We start from the raw sequence: 24,538 nt of genomic DNA, 5'->3' as shown, positions 1-24,538 counted from the left end.
TCTGTTTAAGAAAAGTTATTTTTAATGCATTTGTTAACCATATATAAAATCACAATCAGAAAATACAAACCAAGAGTAGAAGTTGCTGGGATACTGATAGCAAGGCACACTCAAACTCCCAAAGTTTAAAAAATGTATAGCTGTCCCACACAAGGATTGCATATACAAATTTGTACAACAATCCGAATCATCAGCCTACTGACCAAAGGCCAGCAGATCAGCACAGCTTCACAACAGCTGCATCCATGGGAAGTGGGAGAGATATCACTAGTCTACAAATAGGGAAACTGGCAGCGAGGGGGGTTGTGGAGCCAGAGCTGAACTCAGGAGTTCATAAGTTGCTATTAAGGTACAGTACTCCTGCTGCTCTGTTATATTTATATATATTTATAAGCTAATTTTTGTTAACAATATTTAAGTTGATTCCACATTCACATTGCCATTGCAGGCGTGTGGCAAGAACCGCAGCCAGTGGCAACCATGCTAGCCGGGGCACTGCTACGCACATTGTGCTGCTGCTCCTCGCGAGCCCCTCTGCGAGGGTTGTGGACATACCACCACATTTGGATGCGTGAGGGATGTAGCAATGCAGCTTTCAGATCTAAGCTTATAGCCCTGCACTGGTTTATGCTATATAGGTGTAGCGTCTCTCATTCATACCGGACCAGGGGCACAGAGGTGTGCTGAGCTGGGTTTGGCTGGGGCATTTAAGTGGCGTTATGCTCAGCATTGCAGTGTTCAACTTGGGTGTGTGATCTCTGCAGTGGAGTCCCTCGTACCGAGTTAAGCATCTAAGTCCCCACAAAAGCGAGTTGCCTTACAAGAAGGGGGCTTGCAACAAGTGATGGGAAACTGGTGTTTTATCTAATGATTATCCTATGTGAAGTACATGAACATCTGGAACAGAGACAGGAACTCAGGATGCCTGTCCTCTTGACGGAGGCCATAACCAATACATGCATATTCGCTATCCCAGTGAATACTGGAAGGCTTTGTGAAGAGTGGGATGACTTTAAATGGAGAAAGGCCAAATCCAGTCTATGCTGGCACTTAGTGCATTTTTCATTCTGGGAGCTGGAACATGTGGGTTCAAGTTTTCACAGGTGGAGAAGGGAACTGAGCCCAACTCTCACACATCTTGGGGAAGTGCTCTCACCGCTGAACAGGGACATGAAAGAACAGGCATAATCCCCTCCCGCTGAAGTGCTGCCTTCTGAACAAAAAACAAAACCGGTTGCCTTTTCTTTTTGAAGAATCCAACCCCAGAGGTGTGCATTAGGCATGCTGCGGGCATGTGTAAGGGGCCCTGAGGGAAATGAGCATGAGAATACATAGTCTGAGGAGCGCAAGCTGGCTGGAGGTAAGCGTAGAGTCATTCAGCCCTGACCGGACTGGGGAACTCAGGGGCATGTGGAGGCGCAGAAGTAGAGGAGTTTCCACTGGTGAGAGTGTGGGAACCCTGGAGTAACCAGTAGGTTTTAAACCAAGGGAGCATGCAACAAGCTGGGGGGTGAGGGGGAGAGCCTAGCCTCCACCTTACATCATACTGCTCTTTGACAACAGAGGAAATAATAGTAAAATACTTACAACATAGATAAATTTTTTAACAAAGTTATATTTCATGTTTGTAAATGCTTTACGGAAAATCAGTAGCAAACGAAGTGGTCTTGTTTCACCACGAACACTGGCAGCAGGGGGAACTTCTGTATTTACCTGCATGTGGGGAAGGTGCATTTGCAATTGAGAAACAAAAAAAGCAACAGTGTTAAGGACCGCTTTGTGGTGTTTCACAGCTCACCAGCAGGCCAAGCACCACAGGCTGTCTAGCAGCAGTTCAAAGGATCGGTCCTTTGGACAGTTAATCTAAGCAGAAGTGACCTGCCCTAGGTTTTACACTGGACGTGAATATCCTCTGGTGGATTTGGCCCTTGGTAACTTCTGTTGTGAGGAACCAAATTCAGATCTCAAAAGTCATGAGCCAATGTCTAAGACTTCGGTGTCAAACACCATAAGCTGTGTTCAGGTATCTGTAGTTGCATGTGAAGTTTCATTCAGGGAATGAAGAGCATTCCTTGCTGTAAAATGGAAAGCAAAGAGACGTTTGAAGTTAGTCCTCTTTTCTGCTCCTACAAACATAATCCTTTTCACTGAACTTTTAATACAGACCGTCAAAAATCTTAAACAACAGACTATAAATGTTTAAGAAACAAGCACTCATATGACGTAATAACCTACAGTGAGATATTCTGGCAGCATGCTGTGTCACAGCAAGAGCTTTGCTAAGGCAGAAATTCAGCAAAAGCCTGATTACATCCACACTGAGATTGGGTACCTGGTAGAAATTCTCCACGGGGACAAGGAAATTATATCCCTACCAGATAGAAAGCAATTTGCTATAATCTGAAAATAACAATGTGAAAAGAGGGTCAGCTGGGTAAAATCAGTTCACAGGGAGAAAAAAGCAAAGAGAAGAGACATACAAGAAGAAACAATCAGAGTCTGATTAGACAGGAGAAGGAAGGAAAATTGGTACAACATGGCATAACTTGCAGATTCCTGCTTGTATACTCATCAGATGGTATATTGTCTTCAGTTTTAGCATTAGTAAGACTAGCTTTCACTGTAAAACAATCATGATACTCTACAATCATCAGCAAAGGGTTGTGTTGACAGAGATTGATAAATCACTATTAAATGAATAAACTGAACCCTCCAGCAATAAGGAATATGCAATTAAAGACTGCATACCAGAGAGCACACGTCACTGGCTGTCTTAAATCTATGCCAGCATTTGAAGGAAGTGTGAAGCACCATTTAAATTCCTACGGCAATTAATCAGTACATTCCACTTCCCCTTAGGGGAACAGAGCTGTCCTTAATTCTCCACCTCCATATTCAGAGAATGAATATGGAGATCCATATTCAAAGAGAATCCATGAGCTGAAGTCCACTGGGCTGTGTTTTTGGAAATTAAGACTAACTCTCTTGAAATCAAACTACCTACTTCCCACATACCCAATGGTAGCAGGCAACAGAATATTGTTAAAAAAAATGATACAGCTTCTGATACAATTCTTTTTGTCTACAGATATAAAGAAATCTTTGTGCTACACCTGAAGCAGCAATTGCCTCATTTATGTTACTAGCAAACAAAGTAGTAAGGCTATCAAAATCTACTATTTTATCTTGAAGTTTAGTTCAGTTACTAAATTTGCTCAGCACTGTTATAACAGTTTAAATTTCAGTGAAACAGCACCTTTCCTAATATATGCATGGTTTTGCACATTGTGATGAATAAAAGGTTGTTAAATAGCAATACAATCCTGTCCTGAATATGGAACATCTTCAAATTCATCTTGGAGTATCACTTCTCCTGTAAAACTCCTTAACATCAAGCAAGGTCCAAACATTGCTGCTATGTTCCACCATTACACGGCAGATCTTCCTGTCCAAATAGTTTCAATGATTCCAGCGTAGCGCGATTTTGATGAAATGCCATTCAACAGAAAGCATGATTAGTATGAGAAAGAGATAAGCGGAAGTGGATGAGAAGAGAAAAATAATCAGGTTTTGTGCTAAAGCCTGTCAGAGATTCTTTCTTTGGGTCTTTCGAGTTTCTTCAGACAGAGATGGTTTACTCTGTCTTCTATAGCATAGGACTGTTTCCATGTCTCACAAATTTCAAGATCTATTATTCCCAGCTTTCCACCATGACAAAGCAAACCTCCCCCCCCGCCCCCCCCAGTTAAAAGTAGGAGCAAAGACATTCAACACAGACCTTCCCCGTGGTCGTGTTTCTGAAACGGCAGCTGGGCAGTGGCAGGGGCAGCGCCCCTGCTCTGCCCAAGCTGGACCAAAGGCTCGAAGCCGGGTATCTCACGTCCCAGAGTATTTTGTGCGTCAGCACCTAGCACCGTGGTAGCCTCATTGCCAACAAGGGTTGTCACAAATACTAAAAAGTAGTAAATACACAGCCACAGAGGAAGATGTTTCAGCATCTCCTATGTAAATATTATTTAAGGTGGATCTCTTCTCATGGCTGGGGACTACCCTTAATCTTCAGAAAAGAACTCCATTGCAGAGGGAAAAACATGAAAAGAAAGAAATCACTTATGTAGAAACCCTGCATTTTGGGCCCTGAACAAAACTCCTCTGATATAGCAAATTTCGAAATATGACATTTAACAGATTTCTGCTGTTTTAGTAACTTCATCTGAAAGAATCAGGCTAATTTCAGTCATTCAGAGATTCATTTTTCTTTATTTGTGGCCACCTGCACAACTTGCTGTCTTTCAATGGGCTGTGTCTTCATCTGGATCTTAGTGAATGACTCATTTCTGTTTGATGCATTTATTTTGCATCTCGTATCTTCTGAAAACACCCATTTAATGGAAACCGTGCATAATACTTTAGTTCTGTCCTGTTTGTTTTAAAAATGCAGCCCAAGCTACAAATTATATATTCCTGAAGATGAAAAAAATGAAGACCACAGGAACGGGGAATGCTGCCACCTGAAAACCAGAAATGTTGCATTGTCAGATGGGACTGTGCAGAATATCAACGAGGAAGCAATTTGAGGATACTTGCCTAAAGCTATCCTTCTATGATTAAGCTGGTATAAGACTGGCTGAGAGAATGAGTCATGTTATTTCATGGCATGCTTGACAAAACGCATCTGTGTTGTGGGACTATGGATCAGAAACATCTTGTATTCTACTATAGTGGCGTTCACCGAGTTGCACTCACATCCCAAGGGTGTGCAAAGAAAACGTGAATAGCAAAGCGTGTGCCACCAGGGCACTCAACACAACTAGGAGATAAGAGATGTTACCATACAAATACCTGCCTGTGTGGCCAGCCTCTCAAAACCAGGCAGCGGCTTTTGGGTACTGAACTAGAGAAATCTTAAAAGGTTCTTGATTTTCAAAACATGCAGCAGTTTCCTCTGAAGACTGAGGCCTCTTTATGGGATCTTGAACCAGAGACACTTAAAATACTAGCCACACTGAAACACCAGACACTAGGGGACTAACGCCTGTTTTGAAACTCTTTGCCTCACCATTTTACTGTCGTGTAGTTCCCAGTTCTCAGATGCATTTTCTCTTAAACACTTTGAATGAAATACATGAGAAATGTACACAGGCATTAATCCTTCTCTGATTAGCATTCCTCTTGGCCCTCGGATTTCACCTCTAGTGCCTTTTCAGCTTTTACGTTCTTTAAAACTAGTCGCATGGAGAGACTTCAACACTCAAAGCAGTCCTCCATGCTCAGATTAGTAGTAAAGATGTGAAAAGTATTTATATTGACAAGATAAAAATACATACCCATTTACTGGTTTTTATTGTTCAGGAGACACTGAAGAAATCCTGAAATTTGACCCACCTGAAGAGTTTAAGTATCTATCGGTAACGTGACCTTTTGCAAGCTGTTTCCCTATCAAGAGGATTATCGGTCATGATTTATGGACTGGTGATTAGTAAGGAATCTATGCAATTCTTTGTAACTGCATAAGCTGTTGGGATGAGAAGAAGAGTTGAGAACCACTGTCACTTTTGCTGCACAGCATGGTTTTTATAGCATCACTTTGGAGTGATCCCAGAAGGGCTTATCGTACAAACTATTTAACATCTTTGTGGACTCAGAAAGCAAAAAAAACCCCAAAACACCACAAAGTCCTGGGATCCAATGTGAACTGTACATCATCCTTTCAGGCACATTTTCATCAGGTCAGCTTTTTTTTTTTGGCCGATTCATCAAAGCCTTTGTGTAGGACTCACAGCACTACACAAACACTAAACTCCTTCTTAGCTACTGGAAAATGGCAGTCCTGACATTCCTTATGGTAGCAATTTTCTTCGAAGCAACAGTTTCTTAGGGCACGGTTGGAATTGCATTTGAAATACTTCTGTCTCTCCAAACATCAGTCTTTATGAACACGCCAAAATAAGCATAATCTTGTTCAACCGTCATTCATTTCTCCCATCCCAGTAGGAAGAATTCCTGGAAATATTTTAGAACTATGGAAGCTGCTTCTGAGTTTGCCCAGCTCTTAGAGGTTATTACTAACATGCAAGGTTTGCCAAGAAGTAACAGGATTTTATTTCTGTGGTTTTGCAAGTGTTTTGGTGAGGGCAATAAGCCAAGAGAGAAACTTCCAGCACATAGCGATCCTAATTCACACTTAATAGTTGCTGTGAGAAAGGCTTCTACAAAACTCCTAGTTGTATCACTCCTTGTGTAAGTTTCAGTCATTGAAAGACAGTATCTAAAAATACCAGAAAAGCTAACTATTGAAATATATTATCACAACTTAAATGTCCAAGAATGGTAAGCGATCAGCAGCCGGATCCTTTGCAAGCCACTTCCTTATCTACAGGATTACCAACAGTTACAAAGACTGGTTAAGTTTCTTTGGAAACATATTGCTCTCTAGAAGCCAATCTTTTAAACAGTTTACACCATGTGTCCACAGCCACTCTTAATGTTAATATTACTGAGCAGTACAGTTGCACCGGCTTTTGAATTCCTGCATGAGAAGGAACCCATATGGCATGCTGAGCTTTAAAGACAGAAAACTGGCTATTGCACCACCTTCAGTACGCCAGCGTTGTGTGTGCAGTTAACACCGCTCAGCCGAACACACTGAAGGTAACAGCACACACTCACGTCTGATGTACAACAACAGTAACAGATCCCTTTGGCTACATTTAACAAAAACGGTTGAAACTGTTTGTTGTACATGTAGTATCATAAACATGCAGTATTATGCTTCTGCCATCTTTTGGAGTTGACAAGTTTCAGCAGCTTTTGAGAAATCAGATAAGCTACAAAGAAATTCATGTTTAAGGCCTGGTGTTCAGAATGCGCAGCTGTTAACTGCAGGTAATGAATCTCCCGCGGCAGAACTTCAGAAAGGTGTTGTCCCAAGACTAAATGGAAATGAAAGAAAGCAATTTTGATATCTGAAATTGAAGGGGAAATATATTGCTAAGAAATATTTCTAAGAAAGAGTTCTCTTTTTTTACCTTGAAATATACATTTTTATTCCACAGTGTTTAATTAGCTTTATGGCCACTTTCTTGGAAATGAAATGTCAATCAAGTAAACAGTTCACATTTTCAAAACAAGCACTTACCAGGATGTATCTTAATGATTGTGCTAAACCTGGCAATTTTGCTATAATCATACTTTTCTTCTTTAGTCTACATAATAAATTACTCTGTACCATACAGCTTTCATTCTTCTCTCTTCTTCAAACACAACTGTTGTATTCATGTTGCATTTCAACAAGTTCACATGCGCAAAGATATTCCCCTAAAAAAAAAATTTATCAGGTCACACACCAACATGGAAATTGTAAGACTAGTAATAAAACTGTTGTCATCCTTACAGACTACCACCCTGCTAAGTCAACAACCTCTCTGAAAATTGTTAAGGAGGGAGGGCCGAACGTAGCTCTTGGCCAAGCTAGCGCAATTCTGTTGACTTCAAAAGGAATGCATCTGCCCTGTGAGATTTCTTTTGTATAAAAGCTTCCACGGAAGGTTAATGGAAATTAAGCTTTCAATCTAGTCTAGATTTTCAAAAGGGACAATTTATCCTTTATCACTGGGCAAAAATGAATTTTCCAAAGTATTAATGAATTTCTGTCTCATCCATGCTTTGAAGTTTCGATACCATTCTACAAGCTTTTTTCTCCTTTGAATCTTTTCTTGTAAGCTCATTTTTTTTTCTTTCTCTAGAACAGCAGGAAGCTCTTTCCAGTTTTTAATAAAGATAAATGGAGCCCCCATGGTTTTTAGTAATTGTAATGGAGCACTGTGGTACATTGATGAATTTCCGCAATCACCCGGTGTCATTACATCTTCAATAACAGGCAGAGATCCATATGAACAAGCTTCATAAATTCTATAGCATTCTGTATTTATTCCCACTGGGCACAATGTCAAATCACTCTGCAGCAAGGCATCTTGATAGTTTTTGAAACTTTCATTTGTTTCTTGAGGCTGCCACCTAGGAAAGTAAAGGGGTTGAAAATTAGCATTTTTCCCACAGGCACTGCAATGAAAAAATAGAGATACGCTTTTATTTCAATTATTTATAAAACTGAAAATGCTGTCAATGTAAAAATTTTATATTACACACACAATCAATAGGCTTTTACTTTTAGTCTTAACTATTCTTAAAGAGTCTTCTAAAAATTTATTGAAAATGTCACTGTTAAAAATAGATTGTAACACTTTTTAGATATGGTCCTTTTAGGAAATTATTAATACTTAGAAGTGTAAGAGGCAAATTGAAACGCCATTTTAAATCTTCTGCATGACTTGGATGACGCATATGTCAATTTACTTCACAGCAGAGTTCAGAAATAGACATACAGGGAGACACTTGATGGACTTTTTAATGAATTTTTTTTGACCTCAAATACTTTAAATCAGTAGAGGTCTGCTCTTCAAAAGTTAGGATGTAGAGCAATCCGTTAACCTGAATCCATCTGCCTGAAGTGCCTCAGAACATCTGTGAGATACGAGTTTATGTCACAGATACAATCCATCTCCTGAGATTCTTCATCAGGGTAGCTGAGGTCTTCCTAAGCACTGATGTGCCTGCTATCAAACATTTTACAGGTGTTGCTTGGCAAAATTAAGAAATACAATCAGAACCCTATTCCTGTTAGTCAGAAGATCTGTTCTACCTACTTGAAAGAAAGAAGAGCCATGCCGTACAGATTAAATCCACTCTCTTATATGGAACACAGCTGCCCTTTTCTTCTAGTAAGACATTAATACGCACAAGGTGCAAGACAAACATTTCTTCTCCCACCATAATCAAATGTATACAAGAAAAAAAGATTGTCTTTATATGTAGTATACATAGGAGATTTTTCTATGTATTTAAAAATATGCTTTATGTAAAACATAGCAACAGAAAGGCCATTACGTTATGAAGACCTATATAAAGAGTCTCGGCAATGTTCTCTCTTTTAATGATGACTGGTTACTTTTAGCTGTACTATTTTTTAACACTCAGGAAAGGATTGGTAATAATGAACTAGGCAAAAAAGTCTGAATATTTTCACAAAGTAAATCAAAGTCTTACTGATCTCTGGCTGCAATCCAGCAAAGCTTATCAAGCCCATCCTGCTTCAGAATTTCCATTAGGGTTTCCCTAGAAGAGTTCTTATAAACTGTTCCTAAGAAATTACACAGATATGATCTTGGATCATGTAGCATTGACCAGCTGGGTTCTACAACTGGAAAATTTCTGTAGCTGTAAAAACAACGTATGCATTAGATAACGATATGCTTTATGTCAAAGAAAAAACATTTTGCACCATTTCATCTTTACTGCAGCAGATTCTAAGACTAAAACCACCTATTTGTTGCCAATCCACATCTATAACCATAGACAGACCCACAAGCAAAGCAGTGCAAGTCCTGTCCTAAAAGTTGGTCTTTATTCCCTTTGTCCCCACCACTCTCTTCAGAGACATTCCAGAATACTTACGTCTTCTTTCGACATCAGAGACATTATGTGCGCATGTTACAAAATGTCCTTGAGAAACATGCTTTTTCAAAAGCAGCTGTTCTTGACGCAACCACCAGTTTTGACTGAAATGGCCAGGTTAATGGTAACTACGGAGTTTAAGTGTCAGCTACCTTAATCTCTGGGCATGCTTATCAACTGAAAATACCACTGGTAACCTCTCAAAGGAAAATGTCACTTTGATCTGGGTGGACTTCATTAATCTAATCTTTTGGCTACCAAATAGCTTGTCGTACGAGCTATTTAACTTGTCTTTTTGGACTCAACAAAACCAATGTAAAGTCCTGGGATCCAATGTAAACTGTATGCCATCCTTCTAGACATGTTTTCACCACATCAGGCATTTTTCTTTTTTTGACCAATTCCTCAAATCTTACATCACTTATTTTGGTCAGCATGACAGCTAGTGAAACACTGCTTCAGCTGAAGGGCTGGCGCTAACTTTTTTCATTACACAAAGTTAGTGTTTTTTCTGGAACAGATGAATGTTAAATAAGTTTCTGCTCCTTTGCATTCTCAAATTAAGACAGATATTCCTTCTAATGTTATTATTTTTGATGGATCACTGTTCTACTTCCCTGTTGTTTCTTTTTTTTAAGAAAAACTATACCCTGATCCGAATTCTTTACTGGTTTCAAAGGTAGTCTCTACTTTATTTCACAATGATTTCTTCATTGCTATTAATGGTTCTCTGAAGACATACTCACTTTCTTCACCTTCCCAAATTTTGATGGAACAGCCCTTTCCTAGTTCTTCTACGTGATTAATACTAACTTACTTTCAGAAAACCATTTTTTCTTCATGCCAAATATTTTTGCAGGATTCTACACCTTTACTTTCCCTCTTCACTGGGAAAATCTGGCACGTTTGCATACCTTTAACCACAATTTTTACAACTGTTGGTGTGCAAGGGCTGCAAACCCCATCACAATACCCGACCTATCTTTCTCCACCCAGCTTTGCACCCTGGTTTACTGTTGTAACTGTTGCTGCTTTCTATTATCTGTCACCTTAATCTTGGCATCTCAAAACTCAACTTTGTTGAGTCAATTCTCTGACACCATCAAGAATCCAGATTTAGTGTATTTCAATGACACTGTGAGCAAGTTCAAGCCATGTATAAAAACTCCATACAGTTTGCCAACTGGCTCAATACAGGATATTGAACTCAAATTCAACACAAGATATGAAAATAATTCTGTATTCTTTTCATCTTATATTACCATGATAAGTAGCTAAAACACCATTAACTCTGTTAATAAGGAGTAAGCTGGAAAAAAGTACATCTAATTGAACCAAAGCTTTATCTACTCCACATAAATAGTTTGAGCAGTAAGTATAACAAAAACATTTTTGTGAGTAAGCAGTTAAGCCAGACTACATTATTGTGATACTGTAGTATACTAATTCCAAATGTGAGGCATACAATTTCCTTTTGAGAGCCACAACAGGGGTTAAAAAAAAGTACCACCAGTAGCATCCCTTTCCTTTCCTAAACAAGCAGTAGTTGGAACCTAATTACATAAATATCTTTTAAATTCCCATGTCACCGGTACATATTACATCAGCAGTTATGATAAATCTCAAGAGCAAATCTACTGAAGAAAAAAATAAACAAACAGAAAACCCCACCAGACACAGGTTCATTTTTTTTAAAGCTCCCTAAATCCTAGCATTCTTTTCCTCTGTTATAATTTTTATTGCTAAATGCAATTTCCAAAGATTCCAACACTTGCTTTAGAAAATCATTAATAGGATCATGTTCTACAATTTACTTACTATAATTGTTTTGGGTATCAGCAGTAACACTCAGATGTATTTTCCATACCTCATGCATAACAATTAAGTTTCAATTGTAATTTGTGTCTATAGCACTTACGTAGCTACTCCTAAAGGCCACTGGAACATATCTTCTTCATTTACCAACGCATAGTCATATGTAACAAAGAGTAGATTTACAAATCCTCCATGTCTTTTCAGGAATGGTTGAATCCATTCATTGTTGCACTGCTCATTTCCAAGCAGCACAACTGCTACATGCTGTATTTTGTGAGTCTGAATTAACATTTGTGCGTAATGCAACCACTGAGTGGCGTAAGTGATCTTTGCTTTTTCTCTTCCATTCAGAACTAGCACAACATTTTCAGCTTCAACTGAGAAGTAGCCAGGAACTACAGATGGACCAGTGATGAAGCTGTGAAAACCAAAACACAAACAGTAAACACCCTTAAGACAAATTATTGACCTCAATCCTCTAAACATCCTTACTACACAGTCTGTACTCGAGAGATAATTTTTTTTCTTCAATAAAGTAAATGCAATATACTGCAAAGTAACTGTGCAACTGTAACCATTTCTGTTGTTAATATCTACAGCTGTAACACAGGAATAAAGCTGCCTTCATCTTTATTCAGGAAAAAGGAGATTTAGACTTAAATGAAAATAAGGTATTTTGTCAATAAATCAGAACTACCATATTCAAACATCAAAATGTGGATAAATCAATCAACTTTAAAAGAAGGATGTGCTTTGATGTTCACTAAAGGTCAAACTTTTTATTAATTCCAGTAATAACCAATGAATACAGTATTAGAACAAGAGAGAGGCCCTCGCAAAAATCTGTAAGAGTATACTAAACCAGGTATCATTATGAGGGACAATTGGCTGGTCTGGCATACTACTTTTCTCTGTAATTTTGGTTAAGTTAAGGTTAGACCAAAAAAAGACTGCGTCATCTGATACTGAGAAGAATCTAGAACACAAGAGGTAGGTATCTAAATGTAAACTTAAGTTCCTTGTGTGACCCAGGTCAAACTTGAGGCTTTGATACAAGCTAGTTAGCAGAAACATTTTATGTAGAAAATTGCATTTCTAGATCTTGAACAATGTATTTATTTAACAGAAGAATTGCAATCATGTAGCAAAATCATTACATCCCTGATCATTTACAAGTATCTGACAACAGCCATTTATGAACTGCAATGAAGCAAACCCGTGTTTGCCAGCTCCTGCTCTTCAGTTAACTGCTGTGTTAACAGACTATTGACTGAACTCAAAGGATTAGTGATTATACTGCTTGGGAAAGAGTGGAGGGGGAAAAAAAACTAGCAATTTTTTTTTTCAGGAGTCAATGAAATGTTAGTTTTCTAGGTCTTCTGCATTACTGCAGTTTTTCAGCTACCAGCTAAACTTAATTTCGAATGAGCATGAGTTTTAACTCATGAAGTGCTGAGTTTGACAGCTAGTTTAAGTTCAAGTGTGCCTCATGAGGAAAAGAAAATTCACAGCAAAAGCTGTAAAAACTACTCCAGTGAGGATATCTGAAGCAGATTGACCTTAGGCAAGCATATTCTAAACCTGAGTTAAGCTGACACGCTGCTGGCTCAGTGGAAGTGGCATATTTTGGAGCCAAGATTCATGAGACTCATGATTTGGAATCAAGATTTTTAATAGATTGAATGTAAGTCAGGTCAAGACTTAAATCCAAAGTTTAACAGACAATGAGAAAAGATCACTGGGATTCATAAGAGAGAACACCTTGAGCATCAGAATGCCTAGAATAGTGAACAGGATATGTCGTTGATCCAATGATTACTTTGTAAAAATAGACCTGGGGAAAAAGGGTTTTCTCTATGGACCCAGTGCTGTGAGGCTGTCAACTTCAGAGGAGTAACAGGATGTACGGGTGGGGAAGAAGCAGTGACCTGTGTGTAGGAAAATACAAAGTTTAATAGCATAAAACTACAGTGGGGAAAAAAGAAACACTATGGAAATCTCACACCTGAATAATAAAAACACAGAGCTAAGGTTGTACTATTAACTCCCAGTCCGAATACAATAGACACTGGGAAATGTAAGGGACATTACAGAAGCTGTAAAATTAAGACAGTAGTACTAAGAGATTTTCACTACTCACATGTAGGCTAGATCAATGCCTCATCAGGATGATATGTGGAGATTACATTTTTGGACTCGATAAATGACTTGCTTCCCATAAAGTTCCTTTTTGTTCCTTACTAGTCTTAGAACCCATACAAAAAGATGCTATTCCAGACTGGGTCTTCCAGACCTAATTCCAAAGGTATTAGTCAGCTACTCTGTAATAGCAATATGATTAAGTTTAACACTGCAGCAGGAGAGAACATACTAAATACATCCAGCATACAGATACTCAATATACAATAGAGGAATTACTTAAAAATGAGACAATAAAGAAAAGAACTCTGAAAGGAGTAGCCCAAATAACAAGAAGCTTGCAAGCAGCTTGTAGGCTGTTCAAAAACACTGCATAAGGAGCCCAGGCATGCTGTGTGCCTCAATCCAAAAAGGAAACAACACAACCCTCCCCCAAACCCATACGGCTTAATAGAAAAGTTAGGGAGGCTGTCAAAGGGCAAAGGTCAGCATCGAAAACAATGAAAAGCTTGACCAAACAAGGAGGACAGCAAAGGTCATAAAATACTGCTGACGAAATGCAAACAGAAAACTAAGGCGACAAAGTGATTTGAAAAGCACCTTGTAAAAGGATGTTCTGGCTGATAGGTAAAGGTTCTTTAAATAGATGAAAACGAAAATATATAAAAAATATACCAAAAAGACAACTACAGAACTGGAGAGACTACCTGATGACAACAGTTTAAAAAGCATTTAAAAAGGGATGACAATGCCATAGCAGAGAAGATTCCCACACCTAACTCATTCTCTTCAGCAAGAAATACAAGGTAAACCACCACAAGTACTACACCAAATGGAGAATTTGGACCTGGATGGCATTCACTTCAGAGCTCTCAAGGAATGCAAATACGAAAATTGCAGAACTGCTGGCAAAGGTATGCAGCTGTCATTACGAAGTGACACTGTGCCTGATGAGAAGGGGCTGCCAGTGTCACTCCCATCTACAAAAACAACTTGAGAGGACTCTGGAGCAGAGAAGTATGACTTCCCTCTCTGGAAGAGTCTATAATAAATAGTAAGATCACTGGATCTTATCAAAAGGTATGATCGCTGATCACATATGGGAATAAACACTGCTGGAAATGAGTAATCCTGTCTCACTAATCTGATGGAGATCTGTGAGTGTGTCAATTAGAATACAGATAAAGGTGATCCAGTAGACAAAGCGTCTTTGGATTTTCAAAAAGCTTCACCAAAGGCTATTAAGGAAATTAAATTGCCACAAGCTGTCCTTGGCAGAATCCTTTGGCAGGTAAAGAAAACTTTGCTGGTTAACTTTGTTAACCAATATGCTTTCATTCTGGAATGAATCAAGATGGTTGCAATTTGCAGAAGGAGGACAGGAGAATGGGACTGAAGAACTGCTGAACAACTGGGGCTAACAGGGACCGGGAGAAGGCAGCACTGAATGTTAAAACTGAGAGGGTGTGACTCTCAATGGAACAGAAATTTAGGAATGCTCTTAACGATAAGAGAGAAGTTTGGCACTCCCTCCTTGTCCTGGTTTCAGCTGGGATAGAGTTAATTTTCTTCCTAGTAGCTGGCATAGTGCTGTGGTTTGCATTTAGTATGAGAATAATGTTGGTAACACACCAACGTTTTAGTTCTTGTGTAGTCAAGGACTTTTCAGCTTCCCATGCTTCCCAGACTGAGAAAGCTGGAGGTGCACAAGAAACTGGGAGGGGGCACAGCCAGGACAGCTGACCCCAAATGCCCAAAGGGATATTCCATACCATGTGATGTCATGCTCAGTATATACACTGGGGAAAAGCTGGCCGGTGAGGCCGCTGCTCAGGGACTGGCTAGGCGTTGGTCGGCGGGTGGTAAGCAATTCCATTGTGCATCACTTGCTTTGTATATTCTTATATTATTATTATTACTACGATTTTATTTTATTTCAATTATTAAACTGTTCTTATCTCAACTCAGGAGTTTTTTCGCTTTTACTCCTCTGATTCTCTCCCCCATCCCACCAGGGCAGGGGGGAGTGAGCGAGCGGCTGTGTGGTGCTCAGTTGCCAGCTGAGGTTAAACCACAACAGTCCTTTTTTGGCGCCCAACATGGGGCAAGAAGGGTTTGAGATAATAACAGATTAACCAGAGTGCATTAAGGAATTTATATCTGGTAACAGTTGCGGGTCACAATATTGATTCATCTGTTCTCAATATTAGTTTATCTGATCTGCACCATGCTCTTTTTTTTTGCTGTACACGTTGAAGATTAGTGTTGGGTTTTGCAGTTTGCTGTGCTCTGCAGTGATTAGTGATGTTTTGCCTGGGAGGTTTGTTATTAAAAACACTGGCCTTGAGCTTAATCTGGTATTTGAGCTTTGAGCTTTGTACTGAAGCCATTACCGTACTTCAGGTACCACTTCGTGGAGACAATTAGCAATTCTAGTTCTTCCTCCGAGAGGTTTCTTATGGAGGAAATACAGAATGGCAGCGTCGCTACCTTCTCCCATGATGTTTCCTCCTTCATGACAATAACTTTTCAGTATCTTGAACATCCTTGGGTAGTTAAGATACTTCTGTTGGTATCTCTTGGGAATATTGTTTTGGTTTTGTCTAAGGATAATAAGCAATTTAAGAACACCACCCAGAGATCTGCCCCAAGGCTGGACAGTTATGAGTGGCAGGGTGTGTGGGATAGCATGGGCAAGTACCTAGGACAGTGGGCACCCCCAGTGTTTTGGACCTTCACCCCTGAACAAGTGCAGAATCCTGAAAAACCAGTAAAGTATTTGGAAAAAGTATGCTGTCACCCTGGCAACTCCAGAGAGACACAAATCACTGCAACGTGCTGGGGCCTGGCCCATGCCTACCGAGCCCTGTTCAACACCATTCAGTACCCTCAAGGGGGAGAGAAGGCCTCTGGATCTGATGACCAAACAACAGGCACTGCGGCCTCTCTAACCCCCACGACAGGCACTGCAGCTACTGTAACCCCGGTGACACGCCCTGTGGCTGAACCAAAGAACCAACCCATGCCAGTATCAGTCGCCCCCGTACACAAGAAGAAATCCTGGAAGCGGAAGTCGGCTCCTTTAGTAAGGGAGGAAGAAGATTCTCCTAAGAGGGAACAGGAGGAAGAAGTGGACGAGGCAGACTACCGCAGAGTAGGGCTATCACGAGAACAGGAGGAAGAGAGCCGGCCACTGCCTGGGGAGGAAGAAGAGGAAGAACTCATAAGCGGGGCGGTAACCACCCAATCCCTATCCCTGAGTGAGCTGTGAGATATGCGAAAAGATTTCAGCCGTCATCCAGGCTAGCATGTTGTCACCTGGCTGCTCCGATGCTGGGATAATGGGGCCAGCAGCCTGGAATTAGAGGGTAAAGAAGCCAAGCAGCTGGAATCCCTTTCCAGGGAAGGGGGCATTGACAAAGCAATTGGAAAAGGGACACAAGCCCTCAGCCTCTGGAGGTGACTCCTGTCAAACATGAAGGAAAGGTATCCCTTCAAGGAAGATGTTATATGTCACCCAGGCAAGTAGACCACCATGGAGAGAGGTATCAGGTACCTGAGGGAATTAGCTGTGCTGGAGGTGATTTATGATGACCTGGACAACGAGCAGCTATCCAAAGATCCAGATGAAGTCAAGTGCACACGACCCATGTGGCGGAAGTTTGTAAGGAGCACACCATCGTCATATGCCAACTCATTGGCAGTAATGGCCTGGGAAGATGGAGAGGAACAAAAGGTGGATGAATTGGCTGGCCAGTTCCAGCAATACGAAGAAAGTCTCTCTTCCTCCCTCATCTTGGCTGTGGAGAAACTGTCCCTGAAGGTCCAGCAACTCAAATAGGGTAGGTCCTACTCCCCACCTGTACAGACCAGTATCTCAGCCATTAGGAGTCAGCATTCTTTTGCTCAAGAGAGAGGATATAAAGGGTACACACCATGGGGCACCCTATGGTTTTACCTGTGTGACCACGGAGAGGACATGAGGAAGTGGATGGAAAATCTACCTCAGCCCTAGAGGCATGGGTACATGAGTTGCAAGGAAAAACAATCACAAAAGGGGGTTCTTCCAGAAAAATTGCTGCTGGAAACTGAAAAAGTTTCCAGTGGGCAGTTCCCCAGACAGAGTAGAAGGGCTGATCTTACTTCTGATCTTAATGAAGAGACTTCTGACTTGTATTTACAAGAAGTCAGAAACGAATACTGTGACCAGGACTAGAGGGGCCCTGCCCTCCCTTGGAGATGGAGGAAATTAAACAGCTGTCTACCTTGCCTGGTCTCTCGGAGGACCCTTCTGTTGTGGGGTTGCTGAGGGTTGAAGAAAAACAGGTGCCGATGGCTACCACAACGGTACACCGGTGACAATATCGCACCAACTGAGACTCCCTGATTCCCATCCATAAGCTGATTCGTTGACTGGAGAGCCAAGGAGTGATCAGCAAGACTCGCTCACCCTTTAACACTGCTCTACAACATCCTCCCAGATGACAGGAGAGAAGGATGTGAATTGCTTCAGGCCAAGGAACGTGCTAAACCCTGCTCTCCTACTTCTTGTATGAACGTGACAACGTGTCACTAAAATCCACAGCTATGCAGTTCCTTCTCCACCCGTGTTTTTAAATAAATGTCCCTGCATTTCATGTAGAAGTTGATACTTTTAGTGTTCTTCAGGCAACTTCTTTGGTAAAAACTTCAAGCCGTCATCAAAACCTATATTAAATACGTGTATTCTCCATCATAAATATAGGAAATGGGCTTAGTCATGCAACTGTGTTCAAGTGGTATTTTCGCATTTTTGTGTCTTTAGATTTGATATTCTTTAAAAATATTCATGAGAGCTCTATGTTTTAACAATCATTAGACTTACCACAAAAAACTGCACAGGAGCACATATTCTCCAAATATGTCACCCCAGCTAGTTCACTCTAGCCTCATCTAGTAATCAAATGGAGATAATTTACCTCAGCCAGGCAATAAAGAAGTCAACAATTCTAGAAAATCTTATAACCAGCGAGCAGCCAAGATCATGTAGTAATTCTTCCTCACAAAAAAATACAAAATAACATTTCCCATTTGACTAAAAAGTAGAACTTCAGCTATTTCATTTCAGAAACCTAATCATTAAAATAACAGTTATATTTGCATATTTTCTATACTTCGCAGAAGTTCCTACTAGCCTGTCGAATTTTAACCTCTGTTGTGTTGGTACCAAGCTTAAACTTTATATTTTTATAGCATCTAGCATCCAAGTTGGTTAAAATAAAGACTCTGTTATCCCTGGTTCCTCTAAACATAACAAGAAGATATTTAAATGCTAGTATAGAAGTCTGTCTTTGAGAGATGCATACCCTAAGGAACCATGTGAGGTTATTATTCATCTGAAACAGGCACACCAGAGAGAAAATAACCATAATCAGTCAAGTGACAGACTCATTAAGTGCAGCAAATTATTTTCGTATTATAAATATGAAAAGCAAGGGCTTGAAAATAACTCTCATGTCCATACCAAGAAGACAAGCTATCTGTTTGAGTGTCATTGATTTCTATAGCTTCCAAGATTTTAATTCCAGAAACAAGAAAGTCTCTTCCCACTGAGATAACACTACAGGCACTGCTCCCTGTTCAAAGAAAGTATTGTATCCTTTCTCCAAATCCGTGAATGGAAAGCTCTATTGCTCTGTCAAGGAGACTACCAAGATGCAGTAGCATCATTCATACTTGATTCCCTAATCTTGCAGGATCAGGTTATATTTGCAGACAAGGAATACAGCTTTTTTTTCTGTAGAGTATGTCATTTCGTCTATTTCCTTAGATGTAAGACAGACTCTTTAATAATTGCTATGTTTAAATCAAGCCTACGTGTCTTTCTAGAAAACATTTTTTGATCACTTACGAATGTGATGTAGGCATTACTGAAAAGATTCTATGGCCTGTACCATGTACACAGTCAGATACATTGATAAACAATTCAAAGTGATAAAAAAGTTTTGTGATCACTTAAAAAACCCCTTTCAGTTCACAATCACATATTTACTTCAAACATTATCTGCAAATTTCAACTAGAACCCCCTGTCTTATTGCGTGAGGAAAAAACACCTTTCTGAAGCAACACATTTTTCGGAAGTTAAAGTCACTTAAGTGTGTCATTTATGCTTTTAAAGAAAACTTTTTTAACAGATGGGTCCTGGTGCAAGTGACTAAATGTTGTAGGAGAGCTACTACTGCAGACTGGCAAACTGGCCAAATAGATGAAAAATCCTTCAGCTTTCACTGTATTTTTACAGAAAGCCTTAAAAATGGTATTAAATAGGACCTTAGAGAAAAGTTCTGTATCATTCACTAAATAATATAAAACATTTGACAACAGTTTTAAAACATGCATGATCACAGATCAAAATCCATTTTTAAAGCAAACAATGCTTCAAGTGTCATCTTCCTTTACATACGAAATTTTGCTTTGCAAATGAAGTAGTTAACCAGATGCTAGGTCTCACAGATTGTTTTTGTTACAAATAGAAACAAATTATGGTTTTGATACAAACCCATTTATGAAGCAAGGAGTGAAGTCTGTTTTCCCTGAATACAACAGAAACCAAATAGCCGGAGACATCTTCTTGCCTCACAACCCCAAGCTTCTTTCAGTCAGCTGTCAGCCCCAAACCCCAGTTCTTAGACTTTTCTCAGGGTTGTATTTCCTCTCCTCCTGAGGTCTCTTGGCTGTCTTCCCTCTCAGCATTTCTAAGTCTTTCCACATTTCTTTCAAATAAACAGATCTTCATAAAACAGCAGATGAAATTGCTCCCTAGTTTTCTATTTTCTAATAGCAACATGTTTTGGCTAGAATTTGCTGGTTTTATCAATAAGTGTTTCCATGAATAAATGTAACTGTTCCTTATGATAATTTTGAATGAGAAGTTGTGTGCGTGTTCCTCAGTTATCAAAACATAACAAAATTAAAGTATTTGCAACTGATATTAAAATAACTGCAACTCTGAGATAGACAAAATAATGCACCTGTGCATCTTATAATTTTCTTTAACTTTCCAATGCATCATTTCTTCAAGTTAACACAATTGAATCAACATCATGCAGCTAGTACCTGAAATACGTTTTTCCTACTTTTTGGCTTCCTTCTCTCCACTGTGCAGTCACATCAGCTGGCTGAAGGTGCCCTCCAAAAATATGTTGCCAAAGGTAAAGACCTACATAAATGAAGATATGATGGAGAATTTGAATGCACGGATATTGCCTACCCTACACTCCCAGCAAATAAAGTATTTCTGGGAAATGAAAAAGCATAACAACATAAGAACTTGGGGGAAAAAAAGTCAGAGCTTCCTATACAATATGGACATTGTTTCCCAAATTCCATATGACTTGGAATTAGTTAAGATGAATTTTTCACACATCGGGGCATTTAAAAAGATTCTTTGGCTGTCAAAATATCAGTAGATGAAGATATACCACACTACCACGTATGTCAGCATCTCTTTCTGGTACACCTACCACTTAAAAATGAGCAAATATTAATCAGCATTTTAATGACAGGCATAGTTCTCTTAAGCTTTTGTGAAACACATCAAATTTTTGTGATAGAATGCATCACCATGTAATATACCAATGTGTTCTACAATGCTACATGAAAATTCAACTGGAGCTGGAAATTTTACGTTTTCAAAAAAGCTAAAATATGAACAATGATATGTCTTCAGCAGTAGTTGAAGAGCTTGAGAGAGGACCTTGGCCCCCAGTTTATGCAGAGACTTGGTGTCTTCTACAACTGAAGAATTTCCAAGTTCATCAGAGGCAGTAGTACTGCAGTACAGAAAATGCCTTATTTCTCACTGTGCGATCCTTTATTTCACGAAGTGTAAATGTGACAGAAATAAATATTCTGTTATAGCCGACTAAGACACCTGTCCTTGTGTTGTACTGTAAGCTAGACTGGATTCAAAAATAACTGTGTTTCTCTGCCATTTGAACGATTTTCTTCAACAGATGTGAAAAACGGCCTTGAAAACAACTGATACAAAGAAATTGGAGTCTAACTACTCTTATATTGGTATTAACATAATTTTGAGTAACAGCTACCACTTCCTTAATGCTCTTCATGTACAGATATCCATATTATTTAATCATACACATAAATTTCAGTTATTAAAAAAAAGCAGAGAAAAGTGCTATATCAGAAAGGTTAAATGATTAATAGGCATTGATTACATCTGCTTACCAATTGCTGCTTTGCCCCAAATCTGTACTCTAAGACTGGTTTGTTCTAGGTGAGATCTTGCATTTTTTATCATCTTAAGATTAGCTTCGTATCTCTGCTGAGAAGCAACCAGTTCATTTTTCTCGTCCCCTTCCCATGGATTCCACTCTTCATTTCCCAAGGCAACATGATCTAAGAAACCCCAAAGCGTAATTTACATAGAAAGAACAGATTTGCAAGTTTAGAAAACTATAGAATTTTCTTGAATTCAGAATTTCAGGCAGCACCTGACAACCTTCCCGCCGCCCCGGGCCGGGCACGCCGCCGCCGCCGGGCCCGCTGCCTCACAACGCACCGGGGAAATGGCCGCCGCCAGCGCAGGCCCGGCGGAGCGGGGCTCGGCCCCGGCCCAGCTCTCCCTGAGGGGCTGCCTCCGGGCCCCGCCCGCCACGGCGCTCCCGAGCAGAGGCGCTGGGAGACGAAGCGCTGCCCTCGGCCTGGCCCAGGCTTTCCAGCCCGGGGACAACAACGGGGGGAGGCGCCGCCGCTACCCCACGCCGGGGGCGCCGAGGCCTCTCTGGCGCAGGCAGGAGCTGACAAACCGCGTCGGCCCCGCATCGAACCCGCTGCCCCCCCGACCCCGCGGGCTGCGCCGCCGGTCGCGGCCAGGCCGGCCCGCCCGCGGCCAGGCCGGCCCGCCCGCGGCAGGGCGGCGCGGAGCGGCCCCGCCGCCGCTCTCACCTCGCGGGCCGCGGCGGTCCCGGTGCGGCGGGCGGGGGGCGGCCGGGCGGCGGGGCCGGAGGAAGACGGTGTAGGCCGCGTAGAGGGAGAAGAGGCCGTAAGCGACGATCAAGGCGGAGCACAGCCGCTTGCGAGCGCCCCGCATGCCGCCCGGCGCGGGCGGAGGCCCCGGCGGGGGGCGCCGTGAGGCGGCGGCAGCGCCGTGAGACGCGCCCGCTGGGGCGGGAGGGGCCTCCGCCCGCCGACCTGGGCTTCGTCCCCTGGTGAAGAGGCTTAGAGCCTCCCGTACCATGACCTGCCTCTGCCCCAACAGCCCTCCGAGCATTGCCGTTACAGCCTCAGGTACACGGTGAACGCATGAAGACACTTGTTCCGTGGCGGCTTGGTGCCTGGAGCCGAGAGCTGAGTACTCCTGGCCTCGTCCTTCCACGCTCGTGCTGGTGCCTGGTGTCCAGGCAGTGCTGGCACTTTCCTACCTGCGGCTGCCACCCCAGCAGCTCGGAGCAGTAGGCTCCACAGTGTGCTCTCCTCCTCCTCCTCCCAAGGGCTTCCAAAGGCTTTCGAACATACGGAATCGATACGCACTGAAGATTGGTTCAGGAGCATCAAACAACTTCAGGCTGTTGAATGTACACAAATACTCGTCGCCTTTAGCATTCGATATATGTGGTCCCAGCGTGGGCTGAAGGTCCTGTCGTCCGTGCCTGGCGCTTCGGTGCCTCGCGGGGCGTGGGAGGAAGGGTGGTCCGGACCGGCAGCTGCCTTCTGCGGGGCGCTGCGTGATGGTGGTGTGTAACCAGGTTGTAAATGGATAGGTGAACAGCACTGTCAAGTCATGGGAATTTTATATGATGGGGAAAGCTGTGGACCAACCAAGCTGAGTCATGTTACATAGTAAGAGAAAGTCGGGGAGGATTCTTAGGTTACCCATGGGTCCTTTCTAAGGCTAGATGTTACAACTTCTATAAAGCCTCTACCAGCCTGTTTTCAAACACCATGATCCTAACAATAGCCAAAAGCACAGTGACCTTCACCTACCCTAAGCAGAGAGAGAGTCTAGTACAGTATAGATTATAACACAACGCACTACCCTACAGCCTGCTCTGGATCTCAGTTTTTTTTTCCTTGATCAACTTTTTTAGCCTTATGAACACTAAACTTTGCGCTAACCTTGACTCAAAATTCATTCGAAGGACCTCTGCTTGCTCCAAACCAAAATGTAACTAGTTACCTTAGCAGGCCTTCTGAAATAGGCTTACAGTCACCCCACTGCCAAATCCTAAATCTGATTTAATGACCTATACCCTCACTGAACTAGAAATCTAGCTTGATGACCCACAGTGGCAGCAATGAGTCCTTCATTCAGACATCCTTTTCTGATTGTCTGCATTAGCCCGACTCATCACTTTCTTCCAGCCCAGCTCTTAATCCTAAATGTAACCCTGATTTCATAGAATCACAGAATCACAGAATGGTTTGGGTTGGAAGGGTTGGAAGGACCTTTAAAGATCATCTAGTCCAAACCCCCTGATACGGGCAGGGACATATTCCACTGGATCGGGTTGCTCAAAGCCCCATCCAACCTGACCGTGAACACTGCCAGGGATGGGACATCCACAACTTCTGTGGGCAACCTGTTCCAGTGTCTCGGCACCCGTATCGTAAAAAATTTCTTCCTTATATCCAATCTCTTTCAGTTTAAAACTGTTGCCCTTCTGTCACTACAGGCCTTGATAAAAAGTTTCTCTCCATCTTTCTTACAAGACCCCTTTATATATTGAAATCCTACCCATTTAAAACCTGCATATAATGCAGGTGACTCTTGTCAGTACTAGCAGTAATCTGTTGCAGAATTGAAGCTCAATACACTTGTTCCTCTTATGCACCATGGCCTCTTTGCTTTGGTTATAATGATTTATAATTTTATGGAAAAAGTGCACCAGATAAACGCTTTCAAAATGAAGACTGAGCTTCTCTCTTGCCTTTCTAGCTTAGTGCATCTGTGTGAATGCACAGTGAAGTGGCACAGTGGTACAGTCGCTTCAGGAAGATCAGAGACATGATATCTCCAGTGATTGATATTAAACTATTTTCAGATTTAACTGCAGTCTGTTTTCTAGACTG

The 24,538-nt window shown here is 41.3% G+C and overlaps 1 protein-coding gene across 7 annotated transcripts; it reads right to left on the bottom strand.

The window, feature by feature from the left end:
- On the bottom strand, positions 1-22,584 carry RXYLT1 (ribitol xylosyltransferase 1). Of its 7 annotated transcripts, none has more exons than XR_012994753.1 (8): positions 22,415-22,584; positions 21,695-21,865; positions 20,564-20,666; positions 11,432-11,746; positions 9,106-9,276; positions 7,866-8,016; positions 7,139-7,317; positions 1-2,075 (listed from the first exon to the last, which is right to left on the bottom strand). XR_012994753.1 is itself a non-coding variant. In XM_076332111.1 (7 exons), the coding sequence occupies exons 1-7, from the start codon at positions 22,557-22,559 to the stop codon at positions 7,256-7,258; spliced, it is 1,131 nt and encodes a 376-aa protein (XP_076188226.1). In that variant the 5' UTR covers positions 22,560-22,584; the 3' UTR covers positions 4,518-7,255. The 7 variants fall into 7 exon arrangements, 5 of the variants coding, with proteins under 5 accessions (XP_076188226.1, XP_076188212.1, XP_076188206.1 ...); XR_012994754.1 differs by lacking the exon at positions 1-2,075 and adding an exon at positions 4,241-4,511; XM_076332111.1 differs by lacking the exon at positions 1-2,075 and having other exon boundaries at positions 4,518-7,317; positions 7,853-8,016.
- Between the last annotated feature and the right edge of the window lie 1,954 nt (positions 22,585-24,538).

This window comes from Aptenodytes patagonicus, chromosome 1, assembly GCF_965638725.1.
Source record: "Aptenodytes patagonicus chromosome 1, bAptPat1.pri.cur, whole genome shotgun sequence".
In the NCBI taxonomy this organism is placed as follows: domain Eukaryota; kingdom Metazoa; phylum Chordata; class Aves; order Sphenisciformes; family Spheniscidae; genus Aptenodytes; species Aptenodytes patagonicus.
This window is presented reverse-complemented; position numbering and strand designations above follow the sequence as displayed.

Excerpts from the sequence above, each read along its gene's own strand:
- RXYLT1 (XM_076332091.1), bottom strand. The coding sequence starts at position 22,559 with ATGCGGGGCGCTCGCAAGCGGCTGTGCTCCGCCTTGATCGTCGCTTAC. Across the intron at positions 21,866-22,414 it reads GGACCGCCGCGGCCCGCGAG|ATCATGTTGCCTTGGGAAAT; the intron begins GTGAGAGCGGCG and ends GGGGTTTCTTAG. Across the intron at positions 8,017-9,105 it reads TGGATTGCAGCCAGAGATCA|GTGGCAGCCTCAAGAAACAA; the intron begins GTAAGACTTTGA and ends TTACTTTCCTAG.